This window comes from Cupressus sempervirens, chromosome 7, assembly GCF_028749045.1.
Source record: "Cupressus sempervirens isolate cs-2001-9-10 chromosome 7, ASM2874904v1, whole genome shotgun sequence".
Classification (NCBI taxonomy): Eukaryota; Viridiplantae; Streptophyta; class Pinopsida; order Cupressales; family Cupressaceae; genus Cupressus; species Cupressus sempervirens.
The window spans coordinates 571,799,520-571,819,357 of NC_143124.1; the positions used below are offsets into that span (position 1 = coordinate 571,799,520).

General features: G+C 39.7%; 1 protein-coding gene across 4 annotated transcripts in view; it reads left to right on the top strand.

The window, feature by feature from the left end:
* The window catches only part of LOC149548037 (uncharacterized), a 284,910-nt gene that overhangs the window by 41,617 nt on the left and 223,455 nt on the right, over window positions 1-19,838 (top strand). For all 4 annotated transcript variants that reach the window (XM_089792058.1, XM_089792059.1, XM_089792061.1 and 1 more), the window contains 2 exons: window positions 6,494-6,541; window positions 6,623-6,751. In XM_089792058.1, coding sequence (XP_089648184.1) covers window positions 6,494-6,541; window positions 6,623-6,751 — 177 coding nt within the window. The remainder of the gene's footprint in view (window positions 1-6,493; window positions 6,542-6,622; window positions 6,752-19,838) is intronic.

Genomic DNA, 19,838 nt, shown 5'->3' on the forward strand with positions numbered 1-19,838 from the left:
CGTAAATATAATAAACACTTTATTTATTATTTTATTAAGACAAACATAGGAAATAATTAAAATTATTACTGAATTATTTGTAGCTCGCTCATCTGGACCCCGATCTGAAATTTGTTTGATGGCTATCCACTGATGCTGTCTAACCACTGCGAGCTAACTGACAGTCTTCCCCTAAAATATAGGAACTCTCCTTAAAAAAAGGTCATGTGCTTGAAGTGTCTAGGCTGATTTCAGAGGTCTCCTGGTGTATCCCTTCCAATTTCCATTCTATCCCTAAAATTAAGGATTCCTCCTAAATTCTAGGAGACTACCCAAAACTGGTCAAACTGGCCCTCAGAGACCTGATATGTCTCCATAAGCTCTTGACTAGGTCCCCTACACTGTCTGCTGACCTGTGGGAATCAAATAATAGAATAATCCTGCTAGAAACAATAAAACTAAGGAAGGCACAAAATTTGAGACATTACAGTTCGCCCTCCCCAAAGATTGCTTGTCCTCAGACAATGCCAGTACAACTACCTATCAACAAGCTGATTCAAACTGACATTTAGATTGATCTTAGGGTCCCATATCATTCCCTGGAAGAAACCACCACGCAAACGCTGCACCACTCAGATAATAATTGAAGTATTATTGTGCCAAACCAACTTATCTCCATATCTAGTATATCTCACCTCATTCTGAAGCAATCATCCATGAAGAAAGACCAACATAGGGATGTGATGAACTCTCGTGTGCCAATAAGTCAATGACTCAACACATAAAGTCTCCAAATACTGTTGTTATGACCTCGGTTAACAAAACAGAAGGTACCAAAGTTGTCCTATCAATGCAAACCACAAAAATCCACCTCATACCTGTATAGCCTAAATACTCTGACCCTTACTTTATCCAAAACTGTTCTTCGATGCACAACAAGCTTTTGCTGCATCACTTTGCCAATTCTATCAACAAAACTCCACCCAACCTTGAACTGCACCATATGATCCTGACTGAATACTGCCATAGGTACAAAATTGATAACTTTGTGATACTGGTATGATAGTTACTGGCACCCAATAATCTGCAATTCATGCTGTATAGCCTAAGCCTGGCATTTGACTCAAACCAAAGTAGTGCTAATAGCATGTTGGGATGTGAAGATATGATGGGTGGTAAAGTGGAGTCACTGCCAACATTGTAAGTAGCTCAAGATAAGCTACAATATTATCATCCAGTGACCTTTGCAACCTACTAGGTACATCAAGTGAAAACAACACTATTCCAACATGTCTATCACGCTGGAATACAATACTCACAAACTACCTGCTTCTCTAGGAGATGTAGTGCTGCTCATGGATAAATAAAGTCCTTTGTACAATCTGACAAAGAATAAACATCATGCCTGACAATGATAGTGTCCTCATAAGTATACATCAACCGACTCCTGAATTCCTGTGGCCAATAGCCTCAATGACCCAAAACATCCATGCACCAAGGAGTATGTAGGTGATCGATTCCTCAATATCAAGCCAGAAGTCACAATCTGTCAGTAGCTGCTCCAATGGAGTCTCTAAGATTTAGCATGAATGTTTGGTATTGCAATGCTCAAAGTTGCCTCGGAAGTGGCCGGAAAAAATGTTCACAAAGTCTAAAACTGTGAACTTTCACTGCTTGGACTAAGAACTTGCCAACTTTCCAATATAAGGGCAAACCATGAAATGATATGACTGATCTGCAACCAATCAGTGAACTCAAAACCAAACGTTTGGGCCTTCTCTTGCCATAGAACACTATCAAATGTACCAATTTGATCAATGCTCCAGTCCTTATTAAAGAACTCGCCCAAATACACCTATAGATGAAACTGATTAAATAAATAGTGGCTGGTAAGAAGGTGAGGAGCACCTGCAAGTCTGAAAATTTCATCCTCATATCCCCAAGGGGCACCCCTATGACTCTGAACCACCACTATTGCTTCTCGTTGTGAATCTCCAAAATGGACATCAAACCCAAATTGATGCCCAAGTACCAATACACCACTTTAAAAAGCCACATTCCCAAGTGCCATAAATGCCTATTGCATTTCGGGTCTACCTGTTCATCTGCATATATCACTTCTAGTGGCCTCTCTGGTGAGTAATAAATCTTCTCATGATGTGAAGTAGGATCACCCGCATGTTGACAATCACATTCCAATCCATGGCCTGTGTCATCTAGCAAAGCTAATAATATATTATTGTTTCCATGTGCAATGCTAGAACTTAAGTGATATTCTACTCCCCATCCCATGAAATGGGTTGTCATATGGCTCCTCAACCTCCATCTCAAATAACAAATTATAGAAGGATTCCCAGCATTGAATTTGTCCATTGCTGTCCGAACTATGTTGTACGCCCTCATCATGAGTTCCAGTGTTGTGCTGTGGATCTAAGTTATCAAAGTTGCCATCCTTAGGCTTGTGGTCAGCTGCAACTGAAGATACATCCGGGTACACTCTCACGAATAGAAACAACTCTTTCTATGCTAACCCTTATGCATGTTACATGTGCATAAGTGAGCTCAACATTGTCAATAACTCCATAAGAAACATCAAGGAATTCATCAACGGCGGATGCATGCATGCCATCGTAATTAGCATCAACATTATCAAGCTACTCACATACTTTTTCAGGATCTCATAGTTTAAAAAATATGCGATATATCACTAAATCACAAGATATTGCTGGCAACACTGTCGGCCGATATAATCGCCAAATAAATCGCCGACGATATTTTGGAAAAATCGTACCGCATTTGGGATGAAAAAATTATGGTTTTTACGATTTTTGGGTCAAAAAACCATTGATTAAGTCAACTTGAAAAACAATATAGTTTTCTTAAAAATGTTCGGTGTTTTTTCATTTTCCTGCGGGTTGCAACAGCTAACAAAAGGGCTGCGATGGCTCCCGAGGAAAGGTGCGATTACTGAGGACTATTAAGGCACATAGATTTAGACTATTGAGAAAACGTAGAAGCACAGATTCAAACACATGAACTATTTTGATGATATGCCTGAAAGATGCTATCACATGGAGTGTTGATTGTAGGATACACACATAATAGTTTTGCTCTTCAATAGGTTAAAGATAACATTTTTGGAAATTTGATGTAAATTTGTCAAGTATGCCAAATTTCATCCCTAATGAATGACTTAAAAAGTCAACGCATATATTGAAAAAATCGTACCTCATTTGGAATGAAAAAATCATGGTTTTTATGATTTTTGGTTCAAAAAACCGCTGATTAAGTCAACTTGAAAAACAATATATTTTTCTTAGAAATATTTAGAGTTTTTTCATTTTCTTGCGGGTTGCAATGGCTAACAAAAGGGCTGCGATGGCTCTTGAGGAAAGGTGCGATTACTGAGGACTATTAAGGCACGCAGATTTAGGGTATTGAGAAAACGTAGAAGCACAGATTCAAACACATGAACTATTTTGATGATATGCCTCAAAGATGCTATCACATGGAGTGCTGATTGTAGGATACACACATAATAGTTTTGCTCTTCAACAGGTTAAAGAAAACATTTTTGGAAATTTGATGTAAATTTGTCAAGTATGCCAAATTTCATCCCCAGTGAATGACTTAAAAAGTCAACGCATAGTAGTCAAATCTCCTCAAATACACATCACTATTATGTTTCTGTATTCACATCAACATCTTCATATATAATTTTATAGAGCTATAAGTTGTAAATTTATATAAGTTATGAATTAATGATAGTGAGTTTATAGATAAGCTTATAATATACAAATTTTAATTTATTTGAACTGATTTTGTAAATTTATAATACAGATTTATAATACTATATCTTAATACTAAGTAGTATAATATTGTATATTAGTAAATTCATTATAGAGAGTTATAAATTAGTATAAATTAATAACTGTATATCTAATAAATTATAATATTGTATATTTATTCTTAATGCTAACATGCATATACTTTCTTTATTAACAGCATTTATAAGTTTATAGTGTTTATAAATTATGAATTCATTATATAGAACAAACATATTTATTTATAGTCATCATAATTATTTATTAATATATATCTATAAAAATTATATATTTTCAAATGTTCTATAAAAGTGCTGATTTAATGCCTAGTTTTTGGCGATTCTGAATTTTTCAAAGATTTTGAGCTAGCCGAGATATTGCCGAGACTGAGTTTTTCAACTATATGCTTTTTCTATACTCTTTCCAAGCCAATAGATCAAAAGCTATCATATAATACTCCCTCTCCGCAAATTCAGTCTTGTAGTGGTTTATGGAACTATTGAAAGGTAATTCAGATTCTTTATTGTTTGGTGAAGTGTGTCATATTCCTCAAAAATGCTAGAATTTCTTCCTCGTCTTCTGCTCGTATGAACCCATTATTAAATTCTGAGCTTTTTTACTGAAAGCACAGGATGGTAGGAATATCCATGCTCTGATGCCACTGTGATGAACTACCACCTAGATGGTGTTCTCCAATTCTGATTTTCTATGCCAATTTTGATTTCTACTCTGACTTTGACCAGTGTAGGTGTAGCTCTGATATTGTTTTTGGTTTTATGGCTTTTTCAAAATTTTTTGTGGTTTTTAGAGATGCAAAAATTATAACAGCTAACTTGGAAGGAAAAATGCAAATAACTAACTTGAAAACTAAAAGCTGAATCTAATCACAAATCTGATGTTTCAAATAATTTTGCAAAGTTACACATAGCTGTACCAGGGGAATATGAACCACTGAAGCATAACAGAAAACTGTATGGATTTTTTGAAATAATACCAAACTGACGCCTTCCCCAAATCTGCAAATTTGTCCTCCAGAAAATTCGTCCTCCAAATAATCTAAAAAATGGGATATTACAAAAATGTAGGCTGTGCAGACACAGACAAAAAATGCAAAAATAAATCATGTCAGTATGCAGGTTTAAAAATGCTTAGACATCACTCTGCAAAAACCAAAGGCTCTGGTCGTCACATGAGCCAAAACAAACACAGGTGCAAACTGTGCACGTCTGGGATTGGAGCAAATACCGTCTGCAAAAAACACCCGAAACCCTCAGAGAAAAATGGCACTGGCAGAAGAAAATAGATGCAAGCCTGCATTGGAGAAACACGATTTTATGAAAAGAACCTTGAGATTTACTGCCAACAACTACTGATGAAACACACAAAAAGAAACTTGCTATTTTCAGAAAATAGGATTATTTTAAAATCCAAGAATTTTCTTACTCAATAAAACCTTTAAAATTGCTGAAATAGGCCCTCCCCAAATCCTGAGCCCTCCCATGAGAGACCCAGACCCAGACCCAGACCCGCTTTGATACCCTGTTACAAAATTTTATTATTTGATAATTGAGCTATTACAAATGGAGATGCAGTCTCCTTGTAAATAGAAACAAACTGAGTGCGAAATAAAAACTTTGTAAAAGACTAATTAAGAAAATAGAAATTACCTACTAAACTAACTAATAAATTAAATATGCCTAAATGACCATTAATATAACATGAAATACTTTATTAGAAATCATGCATTGTTCATCTATTTAAACATTTTCTGTTGATGCAGATCTGTTGATCTCTATTTTAGCTGGTCGAGTGTTGCATGCATTTTCTGTTTAAATATCTATGTTTCAACCAAATACCGGTTTCTCTTCTAGCCAGTAGGATGTTGAATTGTATTTTCATGGTTGATACTGATAGTCTACCCTCCTTTATTTGAAATTATTTCTGTAGGGCTCGACCATTGGTAGTCTAGTGCTAGCATCAGGGACATAATATATAACTTTGTTGATATTCAATCGATTCAAAACCCCTTACAAAATCTTGTATGGTGTGCATACTTGTAAGTTCTATTTATTGTTTTAGTTTAGGTTTATTTAGGTCTCAGAGAGCTTCCCCATGTAACTTGAAGAATGAATATGCCATATGTATTGTTCTATTTGTGTTGTCACGAAAATGACAAATTAAACACTGAGCAGTTTGCAGCTTACTCTCAGTTTTGGTTGTGTTTGACAAGAGTCCACCCCAAAAGAAAACAGAATAGGAGCTCAGAATTCAAATTCCCAGAAAAATCAATTTTTATATTGTATATATTTAAAAAATTGCTTAGTTTTGCAGAGGTTATTTCACTAAGTCTGAAGTAAGAAACAACTTTGCAGAGTTTCTATCGAGTACAAGTTTTAACAATAAATTCTGTAGCAGATTATTTGTACATAACAACCATTGCATTCCCCAGTCCTCACGGATCATTTTCCAACATTCTTCTTCTGCCTTTTCTTTTATTATTTTTTCTACCCATGTAATCTGTGAAATGAATACATAAAGAAATCAAATAATAATCAATTTGAGTTATTTGAATTTCGAACCATCAAAGCACAAAAGCTATCAGTAATTATCACTTGTATGTAATTCATTTAATGATAGTTTCATCTTTTTTAGAGCATGTAATGAAGTTTGTGTTGTTAACTCATAACCAGGTTCACAGAGCAAGAATTAAGGGTGAAAAAAATGATATTGCTGTAAAGGTATGCAACAAAATATTGTAAGATTGATATTTGCTGCAAACCTTGCATTTTTTCTTATCTGGATTTTATGCATATAAACAGGTTCAACATCCTGGAGTACAGGAACTCATGATGATAGATATCCAGAACTTGAAAAGTTTTGCAGCTTACTTACAAAAAACAGAGCTCAAATTTGATCTTGTATCTGTTGTTCAGGAAATAGAAAAGCAGGTATTCTAAACAAAATGAGTGTATACTTAGTTAATCTGTTGTGGTATAAACATCATTTTGAATGTTTGTTGAAATTTTTCTCAAGTTTGCATGTTCATTTCCTCTTGGTTTTGTTATTTAAAAGTCCACTCTTTTCACATTCTTAAAAAACTGCACATTGTAAGTTGCTCTATCTTTTATGGCTTTAGCATCTCAAGACATTCTGATCTTGGAATAAAAGGGGGTAAAAACTTTATTGAAAATCAGAAAGCACTAATACAAAGAGATCAAGGACCTAAGGTCCCGAGTAAAAACAAACAAATAGACCCAAACAGAGGAAAGACAACCAAAACCATCATTTATCACCATTCTCCACCCTATCCTCATCAAGAATGCTCCTTAAGTCTAAACAGAGCTCTTGAGGAACCAACTCCCATTCCTCAATTCTCCATCCATCAGCATGCTCGGAAGCCCATTTCGCCAAGCAATCAGCCGCCCTATTCCACTCCCTTGGAATATGTGCAAAAATCACCATGTCCATCAAAGAACTAATATGCAAAATTTGTTGCACAATCCTAGCCAATTGCCAATTAACATCAGTCACTTTCTGTTCGTTAAGCAAGTTGATCAAAACCTGGGAGTTAGACTCACAAACTAATTTTCTCCATCCTAAAGCAAGAGCTTTCTCAAGAGCACAGAGAATAGCCAAACCCTCCACCAGGTTAATGGTCTAAATCCCATCATAAATTGAAAATATAAAAATCACTGATCCCATAGCATCTCTACCAATCCCGCCAATACCAGCTGGGCCCGGATTACCCCTTGAAGAGCCATCAATATTGATCTTCAAGATCCCCTGGGGGGGCAGCTGCCATCTACCAACCCTGTCAATTTTTGGCTTCTCACAACGTCGTCTCTTAGCCCTGGTTAAAACCAAAGAATATCCCAAAGTCCCCAATCTCTCTACCAACTTTGTATCTCGTTTCCCCAAAGGAAAGTCCACTTCACACTTAGCCTCCACTGTCTCATGAATCATGCCCAATAACCTCTGCCAAATTTGTTGTACCAACCTCTACTCTCCACGAAAAATCCTTCAATTGCGCTCCAGCCAAATCTGCCATAATAAGAAGATAGGCCCCACAAACCACACCTCCTGCAGAAAAGTAGCCATAGAAGGGGGTCGTCCCATCCTCTGCCAAAACTCAGTCAAGGAGGAAGCATGGACACAAGGAACTGCCCAAACTCCCCACCAGAAATGCCAAAGTTGCAGAGCAAAGGAGCAACGAATAAACAAATGAGAAGAGTCCTCCTCATTAGCCCCACACATGACACAAATAGACGGGCCGTGGAACCCTCTCTTCTGAATATTATCCCAAGTCAAACACTTATTCCAAGCCAACATCCAGATAAAATAGTTGCATTTTGGCCAAAATAGCTTGTTCCAGACCTTCTTCCACCACTGCACTTCAGGTACATCCATCTTATGAGACACCAATCTGCTATATCCAGAGGTAACCGTGTAGATCCCCTTAGAATTGGGAGACCAAGCAAGATCATTAGCCTCCCGGAGAGAACAACATCTTCTACTGGAGAGGATATTTTGCAGCATCACACACTCCTCCTGTAAATCAGCAACTGGCCATTCATCTGGGGGCTTCCATTTAGCCATTTCCATCTGCCCACAAGGGAAAAAAGACTTAAAATCACTCACCTGAGACCACCCAGCATCCCGAAACTGCTGACAAAGAAACTATAGGTTGGGGAACTGAGAAATAACTGGGGGATAGCCATCCCAAGAGTCGGACCAGAATTGGGCCTCCGCCCCATTGTTGCAAATCCAGAATAGTCCATCCTTAATAGGCTTGGCCTCTTTCTTTAAAGTATCCCAAATCACAAAACCCTTCCCTCCAAGTGGGTACCTGGAAATCTCAAGAGGAGGAATCCCCGGAAGATACATTTGAGAAAGAACCATTGCCTAGCTCTTATCTTGCTCATTACACCATCGCCAGTAAAGTTTAGCAGCCAACGCCTCTCCTGTCAAAGTCGACTGCCTCAAACCAAGTCCCTCGTAATGTTTCGGACTGCACACCACTTCCCATCTAACCAAACTCCATTTGGAGGCCTCCAAGCAGCCCGCCCATAAAAATTGACGCATCACAGAATCTAGGTCCTTAAGAAAGCCCATAGGAGCATGCATCTGTATATGGGCAAAGCTTGCACAACTGACTTAATCAACTAGACACAACCAGCAAAGGATAACCAGTGGTGGGTTCAATGATTAACTTTCACCCGAAATTTGTCCAAGATAACTTGCCAAGACTCCCTGGTGAGCCTACTCACCGAGATGGGGATGCCAAGATACTTCAATGGAAGATTCCCAATTTGAAACCTCAAATGTGGGCAATCCTCTGTTGAATAGAACCCGGAGTATTGAAGAAGTAGATGGAAGATTTTCCCTCATTAATCTGCTGACCTGAAGCAGCCAGGTACAGATCCAAGACCCTACGAAGATTAGATGCCTCCCTCATTGTAGCCAACCCCATCAAAGCAATATCATCCACAAATTGCAAGTGAGTTTGCGGGGGTAAAGCTCCTCCCCACCTCCAGCCTTGAATAAAACTAGACTCCACATTCTGCTTAATCCATCTAGCCGGGCCCTCTGCCAAAAGAATAAACAAATAAGGGGAGAGAGTGTCTCCCTGACGAAGCCCCCTTGAAGCCCCAAAAAGCTCAGAATGGCTCCCATTAATAAGCACCAAGAAAGAGACTGAAGTAACACAACTCCAAACCCATTGAATCCAATCTAAAGCAAAGCCAAAAGCACTAAGAGCCTGCCGCAGGAAGGACCACCTTACTCTGTCATATGCCTTCACCATATCCAATTTGATAAACATTGCTTTTTCTTTTGATTTGGCCATAGAGTGGATTACCTTAGTTGCAATAACAATCCCATCCAGAATTTGTCTACCAGCAACAAAGTCACTTTGCTCCTCGGAGATTATATCAGCCAGCCCCTTCTTTAACCTATTTGCAATAAGTTTGGAAATAATTTTGTAGATAACATTACATAAAGAGATGGGTCGGAACTGACTCAACCTATCAGCCCCCTCCTTCTTGGGAATAAGAGCAAGGAAAGTAGCATTTAGAGCCCTTAACATCTGCTTATTATGTTGAGACTCATGAACCACGGCCAAGAGATCAAATTTGATGATATCCCAGAACTCTTGAAAAAACTCTATAGGGAAGCCATCCGGCCCTGGTGCCTTACCTCTCTTCATGTTAAAAACAACCCCTTCAAGCTCCTCGAGCGAGATATCCCTCATGAGCTGCTGATTCATATCTTCGGTCACAAGAGAGGGGATGAATGAAAGAACTTGTGCTTCCTCAGGAGACCCCCCTTGTGAGTCCTCTCTAAAGAGGGATTCAAAGTACTGGACTGCCTCCCTAAACATTTCAGGAGAGGAAGAAAGAAGCTCTCCCCTATCATTCACCAATCCCGAGATAGAGTTACCATGTCTCCTGGCTTTCACAGAGTCGAAGAAAAAAGCTGTATTTTTGTCCCCTTCCTGGAGCCACTCAATTCGCGCCTTCTGTTTCCAGTACATTTCCTCTTGCAGTTCCCATTCTTCAAGCAGTTTCATAGCCCAAGCCTCGTCCTGAAGCAAATCATCAGTTACCGCTTCCTCTCTTATCCTTCTAGTGATACCATCCAAATCTGCCTGAGCCCTTGCCTTTTCATGAAATAGATTCCCATAGTGCAAACGATTCCATCGCTTGAGCTCAAATTTAACATGTTGGAGCAGCTTGGCAAAAATATACATTGAAGTGCCATAAGCTGGTCTACCTTTCTTCCACCAATCAGAGACCAAATCATGCAGAGACGAGTCCTGAAGCCACATAAGTTGGAACCTAAAGGAAGGCTTTTGTAGCACTCGAGTTGATTCTAAAGCAAGTTTGATAGGCCAATGGTCAGATCCCCTCCAATCCAAAATCTCAAAGAAAGATGACCACATCCCACCAATCTAGTAACAAGAAACCAGGAATTGATCTAACCTTTTTGCAATACAAAACTCGCCACTCCGACGATTGTTCCAGGTGAACTGCCCATTGTTTGGTTTAATATCCACAAGGTTCAAGGATTTGATATTGTCTTGAAGTAGTAGTGCGGAAGGCTCCAATCTACCAATACCACCCCGCTTCTTAGCCAAATCACAGATAGCATTGAAATCTCTAGCCAAAATCCAAGGATGAAAGGGCAGCATGCTACGAATCAGCCTGATGTGGGACCACAAAGCATGTTTACCTTGAAGATCGGTAGGCGCATAAATATTGGAAAATAATATGACCTCTCCTGTCTCAAGGCAAGAAGCAATCATGGATAGAGAGGATTTGGAGGAAATCCACCACAGAGGCTGGATTTTTCTAGGATTCCATAAGCAAGCCAAACCCTTAGAAGCACCATGGGCTCCAATGCATTGACATTCCCCACTTCTCCACAACCTAGACTTCAGACCTTGCATACTCTCCACAGATAACTTAGTTTCCTGCAGGAATAGAACATCAGGACATTGTCTTCTGACTAACTCAAGAACAACTTTTTGTTTGGGGCCGCTATTCAAGCCCCTCACATTCCATGACAAAACAATCATTTCAAGGGGCATGAAAAAATAGAATCCAGGGGCTTAACTGCCTCCGACTCCACCAAATTTTCACCAGCTAATTTAATCTTTTCCACATCCTTTTTTTTGCCAGGTTTACCAAATTTTTCTGCCCCACCCTTCTTAATATCTTTCTACAAAATATCAAGCTTGGGAGGAGGATTATTCTTCGCCGCTAAACTTGAACCAATGAGTTGTCCAAGAGCCGGAGAATCCATACCTGCAGTTGAAACAATGGCCAAGGGTTCCTGCACCTCAGAAGTCCCCTTTTGCTGATCAGCATCCAATTCTTGACATTCCCCCCCAAGGGGTTCCATAATAGACTCAATAATAGGATCATCTTGAGCTAAGTCCACAAGCCCATGTTCCAAATTGATCAAACTCGGGTTCACCTCTTGTTGGCTAAGCTCATCCAAAACCTCAAACTTGTTAAAGGTATCATCCTGCCTATCTTTAAAAGACCTCTTAAAACCCCTGTTCCTATTCCGAGCCCTGACCGGAATAAAACCATCAGAAGCCTCTACCTCAACAGGCGCAATGTGCTTCCCTTTATCTACCTCAGGAGGCTTGATCTCAGGCTGTGACGAATGGGATTCCCGAGGTTGATTCCTTGGGCATCTTCACTGCAAATGACCATATTCTCGATAAAGGCGACAACAAAATAGAAGAGTTTCATAATCCAATTGCTGCACCCAAGAATAAGAACCCACACACATCTCTATTGCATCTGGTAAGAGTCTACTAAGATCAATTTCAACACAAATATGAGCAAAAGTCATTACCTTTTTACCCAAGGTCTGCAATGAAGTCCCTATAGGTTTTCCAAGCAAAGAGGCCAAAAGATGTAGCACATCCTCTCAACAGCATTCAATCGGAAACCTTGGTAAGCGAACCCAAACTGGGACATGATTAGGTAGCTCCTCTGCAAGGTTGAAGCCTGCATGCCACGGCTTGATAAACAACCCGACCTTATTGTGGAAATAAGGACTTCCCTCAAACACCCTATTACGATCAGCAGTGCAGTTGAAGGTAACCATGAAATAATTGTTAGTCAACAACATTATCTCCATTTCCCCTTCCGGCTCCCAGGTCCTCCGAGCCCAAACCTCGAAAAATTGCAAGGAAACCCTCATTCCTAGAAACTTGCAGTATAGGGAATGGTGCGAATAATATTCAACATCATCTGCGATCATTTCTGCCGGGACAATCAGTTTTGGCCTCTCCTTGCACCTCTCGAGACATCCATTGGTCTTTGTAATCATTGAGCCTTTTGATAGCCCCAAATCAACAATCTCAGAATTCGGAGCGAACAGGTTATTGTCAAAGATCTTCATCCCTTGGCTAGGAAATTTAGGGCCTAAAGCCGCCCGAAAATCCATGCAGGGGCTCTTCATTGCTGACTCCCCCTTGGCATCAGCCATTACCACGAACCACCCAACGAAAGAGGGTTACCTTCCCCTTCCTTTATCCAAACCCGTCCAAGTTTGGCTAGAGCCACCACACCTCGTCCGCCACGACACAGACCAGACCAGGGCTGCGGGAAATCTCAAACCCACCTACAACGTCCACTGCCCACAAACGACGCAGGATAGCAGACAAACGCAGAGCTTTCTCCGCGCGCAGCAAAATCTCCACCGCCAGATCGCAACCCCGTCCGCAACCTGTTAGGGAGATCCACCCAAGAGCCGCCCCTTAATCCACTAAGCACCCACTGTCGCAGCACATAGAAAGCATGAGAACAGAGCTAGGGCACGGGTGCCCTAGCTTGAGATGCAGACACAGGCAAAAAGCTTGGCCTTCATTGAGTTTTTCTCTTCGTAGGACATTTTGATCTTAGTGTATTGACATTTTGTCAAATATTGGCATGTTTCCTTAGATACAATGATTTACTTTGCTAACTTTGTATATTCAGAATTGTGTATGTTTCATGCCACAAATTAGATAATGGATAAATCCAAGAACAGCAAAATACCAATATCTTCCACTAATGACATAAAGGAAGTATATGTATTTCTGAACTTTATATTAATTTGCAGAAAATCGCATAACAGCAGTAACTCAGATTTTCTCAGTGATTTTCCAAATGTGATACAATATTTTAAGCCTGTGTAACTAGGCATCAACCATATTAGAATTACTCATGAACATATATAATTCCTAAAGAACCTGCTGGAGAACTTTCTAGGAGACTGCAGACTGGGCTTAGACTGACTGCATATGTGAGCAGATTTCTGGGACTTGTTTCTATGAACAGGTACAGACTTCTATTGTTACATTCTGCAATACACAAGCCCATATGACTTAGGAAGTCCTGCTTTCTCAGGGCTTCGATAGGATTATAGATGCATTCATGGCAACCTTTATGTAAAGTTGTAAACTAAGTTGCCGGTTTGGATTTGGGTTCGAGATTTGTTCAATTTTTTTTTTGGTTGGGTGCGGGTTCATTTTGGTTTCGTCTGTACAAGATTATATAGATAGATAGATAGATAGATAGATAGATACATACATACATACATACATGAAGCAGCCAATAAGTTCATACACCATTGTGCTAATACTAAAACAACATAGCAAAATACACCACCATATCAATGTTTCAGTTCAAAAATAATAATGTCTAACATTAATAATCAGACAATGATCACATATCATCAAAAACTACCCAGAAAATCATCATCGATCTGCTTTTGCAAATTAGAATTACAAAAAGTAATGCTATAGGGCCATTTAAGGCCGAGGGTGTGATTGTTGCCATAATCTAAGCTTCACACATGAATTATCATACTGAATGACTCAAAGAAAGCAGCTTTGGATCAGAATGGATGAAGCCAAGAAAGCAGGCTTTGGATCCAGATTTAACCACAGCAAAGATCTCTTTAGATTTTGTTTAATCCATAATTTTCCATACATGTTAGCCTATATGCACGAATTATGGTGCGTTGCATACATTCATAGTAGATATGTCGCACTTTTATACATCCTGATTCTTCTCAAGTAGTGTACAGTTTAATTCAAATTAAATATGATTAGTAATTTGAGTTTAATAATGTGCTTGAGTCTAATTCTGATTCTAATCTGGCATTAAAAACTTTTTGGAAAAGTAAACTAAAGGATACTTTTCGACCAAATTCTCCGAAATTCTGTCCAAAAGTAACCCAAAAGCCGTTTGGATTCTGCCGAGGTTCCTTTGAGAGAATTCCCAGCAAAATTCGGTCTTTGTGGCCGACTTTTGATGAATTTTGACAAGGACCAGACCTTTTAGAGGATTGAACCAAGAATTCCCAAGTCCAAGAGAGAATCTAGTAACTCAGGTTGTAAACAATCACTGCCAGGGACGTCTAAAAGACCTCCCAATAATGTTAGTTGTCTGTCTAAAACCTTGTGTGCATGCCTTAAACCATTATTCATGGCAACATACTATGTATTATTGCACCCAGATGATGTTTGCTGTCCTCTATCTAGAAGCCCATATTCAACACAGTCCGAATGTTTGCTGGAATAATCGTTCACAACAAATTATTTTGATATGTTTTCTCTAGCACAAAAAAGGCAACAAATACTATACAGATTCTACAAAAGGAATTGGTAGAGGAGGAACCTCTGGACACAAACAAACGCCACACACCTAGTAACCCTAAAAATCAATGCCCCTCCTAGTGAATAAGGACAAGAGGCATCAGAATGACACACATCCAAAGGAAAATGTGGTTGCACTAAGGCGATCCTTACGAATACAACAACAGATACAAAGATGACGAAAGTTGCAAAACCTTGTTGAAGGGTACCATAGTCCTCACAAACCCAGTGAAAACCAGAAGGAGAGGTCACCACTTGATAGTACTGTTGAGGTAGAATTAAGACTTGGTACGACACAAAATGAAAGAGACAAATAGTTTGGGAAGCGAGTTGGGCGAAATAGGACCATCTGTGCATTTCAAATGGGCGTAGAAGAAAAAAGCTTGGAAGGAGAGGTAGTCGATTTATTCTAAAGTATGGTACACTAGATAAGGGCGCTGGCCATATCCAACAAAGTAAGAATAGGGTAGAGCTAGAGACCCCAAGAAGGAGGGAGTCCCAGTACCACCAAGGTATACCCGAAGAGGGTGGCAGAAGGGAGGTCTCACAACCTAACAATATGAGAGAAGTACTGAGAGGGTATAGAGAAACAAATTTCGAGAACACAGGTGGTCAAAGAAGAAAAATGTTAAATACCCTTGACAAATAGAAACTTCCCAAGTTTAATGGCGAAGGGTCGGAAGACCTAGCACGACATTGTAAGACTTGCGTGACCATTTGGGAGGCAGCTAGGTAGGAAGATGAAGATTATTGGGTAAAGGCTTTTCCCACCATCCTATGAGGTATAGGCATTGACTACTATGCCGACCTTCCAACCACCCAGAAGGCAACTTGGAGTAATTTGAAGAAAGTCTTTGAGATAGAATTTAAGTTTTTGTGGATGATGATGAAGTAGTGATAGAAATATACAACACACGCCAAGGTAAGAATGAGAATGTTTGGGTATGCCATCGTAGGTTGAAGGAGATTTAGGTAAGTTGGAGAATAAAACATCAGATGAATTGAAAAAGAGGTGGTTCATAGAGGGTTTAACTCCCTCCATTCGGAAGAAAATGATGGTGGTAGCCCCCTCCACATATAGGGAGACGTGTTCGGGCAACAGATATTGAAAGTGAGAGCAAAACATCAAGGAACAAAAAGAAAGTGTCATGACAACACTAACGAAGACAACGATTAAGAATCTTGAACAATCTAGGCACTATGCAAAGATGTGATGCAGATGATGAATGAAATGAAGTGGGAAAAATGAGCCAAGGAAAACAAAGAATTATGGTGCACAAAATATAGAAATGAAGAGCATGCAAGAGCCAATCGTTCGAAAAAATAGTTCTGCAATCTATCAAGTCATGGGACACGTCTTGAAATAGTACTAGTACAATCTGAAGGTAAGGAGTACACAATGTACTAAACATCAAAGAAGCAACCCCATCCACTGCATTGCCAAGAACCATGATTTCCAATGCCTCCCCAGGAGGCTATTGGAACAATAGACATGAGAGCTATAATAACATGTCATAGAGCTGTATTCACTATGACTCGAAGGGCCGCCCAATGATACAATGCAAAAGATTCAACGAGTGAGGGTGCTTCACCTAGGAATGTAAAAACTAGCAAAGTGGTGGAAGCATGTTGTGTTGGTGGTGTGGGTTGCGGAACCATGAAGACGCTGATTGCCCGAAATGGAAAGTAGTGAACATGTTGGAAATCGCAAAACCAAAAGAGGAAGTAATGACGATTACTTGACTTCAAGCAAAGAAAGGCTCATACCAAGATCACCGGACCGAAAAGTAAAGCTTGAAGGAAGCGCAACTCACAGTGGAAGAGGAACAAAGACAAACTTAGGAGGTAACAAACATTCCCGTACAATCAGCATTGGAAGCTAACATCATAAAACAAATATTGCAGGCCACCGTACCAGTAAGGGTAGTAGGCCTACTAGAAATGTTACCACAAATAAGGGTAGCAATCTCTAGCATGGAAGAAAGCAACACAAACACAAGAAAAGACAAGGGCATGGAAGAAGCCAGAAGGAGTACTCTATGAAAAAAACCCCCACCCCCAAATCCGATGCTATTTACAGTCGAGATAGGAAGGATCCCTGCTATAGTGGAAATGGTGATCATGGCCCATAAACTCATAAAAACTATTGTGGATGGAGGGTTGGGAGTAAACATACTTCCCAAAGTGACATGGAAGGCTGTGGGTGAATCAACGCTATGGCCACCAACCTTCCATTTGGTAGGAGCATACCAACATGGCATAAAACCACATGGCACACTTGTGGCCCAAAAAGTAACAGTTGGAACAAAACAGTTCTTAGATTTTGTAGTCATCACCCTAGAAAACAAGGGATGTGATTCTCTACTTGGCAAAGAATGGTTGATCACAACAAAGACCAACCATAACTGTAAAAGAACACATTATCCATTGAAAGCAAAGGGAAAAGATATGACATTGATCTGTGGAGTCAGACAATAAGCTAGGGATTGACATCAGACTCAGAGTTTGAAGGAGAGTATGGTGAAGAATGAAGGATGGAACCAGACGAGGAAGCTGTATTAAGGCTGGTTGCTGCTTGGAGGACAAAACGTGCTCCCTTAATGGATAATTCCACTGGTAGATGGAGTATTATGAGATATTCTAGTTGAGTTGCTGCATGTTGGAAGTTATAGAGATAGAGGAGGATGAAGACATGTACCTAGCAAAGTACAAGGAATATAAGGAAGGGATGGTGAGATGGGATGACACTCCTCCCCATTGATTTGAGAAAGATGAGGAGATTAAGTACAAAGAACCAAATATAGCAAAAATAAACATGGGAGAAGAAAAAGACCCAAAAAATGATATTAGTGGGGGACTAGGACCTTGTACTAAAAGCAACTGCATTTAGTATCTTCCTTGAATGCAAGGATGAATTTTCCTAGACATACAAAGACTTAAAAGGGGTGTTGCTGGAATTGTATGTACATAGAATACCCCTAGTACCAGGTGCAATGCTAAGACAAAAAATCAGTGTTGTATGAGCAAAAACTATGTGGCAAAGGTACAAGAGGAAATTTCCAAGATGCTAGAGGCTGGAATTATTTTCAACATATAGACCAACGAGTGAGTGTCACCGATTGTCATCTCACTAAAGAAGGAAGCAAACTAGATCTAAACCTATGTAGATTTCTGATGCCTAAAGTTAGTGACAATCAAAGATTCGTTCCTCATTCCCTTCACAAATAACATATTGGAGGAGGTGGTAGGACATGAAATATACTCATTCATGGACGAATTCTCGGGCTACATGCAGATTAATATTATCAAGATAAGTTAAAAACTTTTGTAGTAGAAGATTGAGTGTATGCATATAACCAGATGCCATTCAACCTCTGCAATGATCCGACCACCTTGCAAAGAATCATACTCCACATTTTTGACAGAATTTTGGCGGGAAATTTGAAGGCATTTTTGGATGATTGGGCAGGATTCAGTGGGAAAAAATACACCTCACAACCTTATGGGAGTGCAGGGAGCGGTGCCGGAGGGCATGTCTAGCACAAAATCCAAAGAAATGTTGGTTCATGATACCTTAGGGTAAGTTGCTTGGCCACATTGTCTGTAAAGAAGGGTTGAAGACCGATCCAAATAAAATCAAAGTAATTATCGAAATAGACAATTCAAAGGATGTAACATGGGTTAAGTCTTTTTGGGGTTGTGTAGGATATCGTTGGTGGTGTATTAAGGGGTTTGTAGAAATATCCTTACCCTTGGAGAAACTCTCAAGGAAGGGGGGAATTGTTCATATGGGGATGGAATATGCCACTACATTCAAGGAACTAAAGTCAAGGTTAGTAGGGGCACCAATCCTTATTTGCCCAGATTGGAGCAAGGAATTTCACGTACGCATCTAATTACACCATTGTGTCTACCTTACCTCAAGTAGGTACAAGAGGACTAGATCACCAATATATTTTGTCAGCCAACTAGTGTCAAAAGTGGAGAGAAATTACAACATGACAAAAAGGGAAGCGCTAGGCATGGTGTACGTAGTACAAAAGTTCTGACATTATCTCCTAGCCACACCCTTCACTTTTTATGTAGATCATCAAACTTTACCATACCTTGTGAAAAAGCCAATCATAGAAGGGACGATTAGTAGATGGCTACGCCTACTCCACGTGTTCATAATTAATATTACTATATGACCTTGCAAGAGCCACATTATGGCAGATCATATATCAAGGATAAAATCTGGTGAACCAGTAGAAGGGGTGAATGAAGACTTTCCAGAGAACAGTCTCTTCTAGATTTCCATTCTTCCCTCATGGTGTGAGCGTATTGGGAGATACCTTTCTACCGCCTCATTTCCTTCGGAATTTCCACTAAATGAAAGAAGAAATCTGGCGTTAAAAAGTGAGACATTTCAACTCATCTAGGGGTTGCTCTACAAAATGGGGCTAGACCATGTACTCCTTTGGTGCGTCATGGAGGAGGAAATTCCTAGCATACTATTAGTCACATGAAGGCTTGGTAGGGGGCCACATGAGCTGGATGCTACAACGTGGAAGTTGCTACTAGCTGGATTATGGTGGCCAACACTACATACGGATGCAAGAAGTGTGTGTTGGGTTGTGACACTTGCCAAAGGATGGGAAACCATCGTAATAGAAACTTTATGATCTTGTTTCCTTCACATCTGCAATAGTTGTTTGAAAGATGAGGGATAGATTTTGTGGGGCTCTTAAAAATGAGTATTGCCAGACGGTATAGGTACATTGTGGTAGTGACAAAATATCTAACTAAATGGACAGAGGCTAGAGCATTTCCAAATAACACTTTAGTAAGCATTGCCCGATTCTTGTACGAATAGATTGTCACCAGGTTTGGGA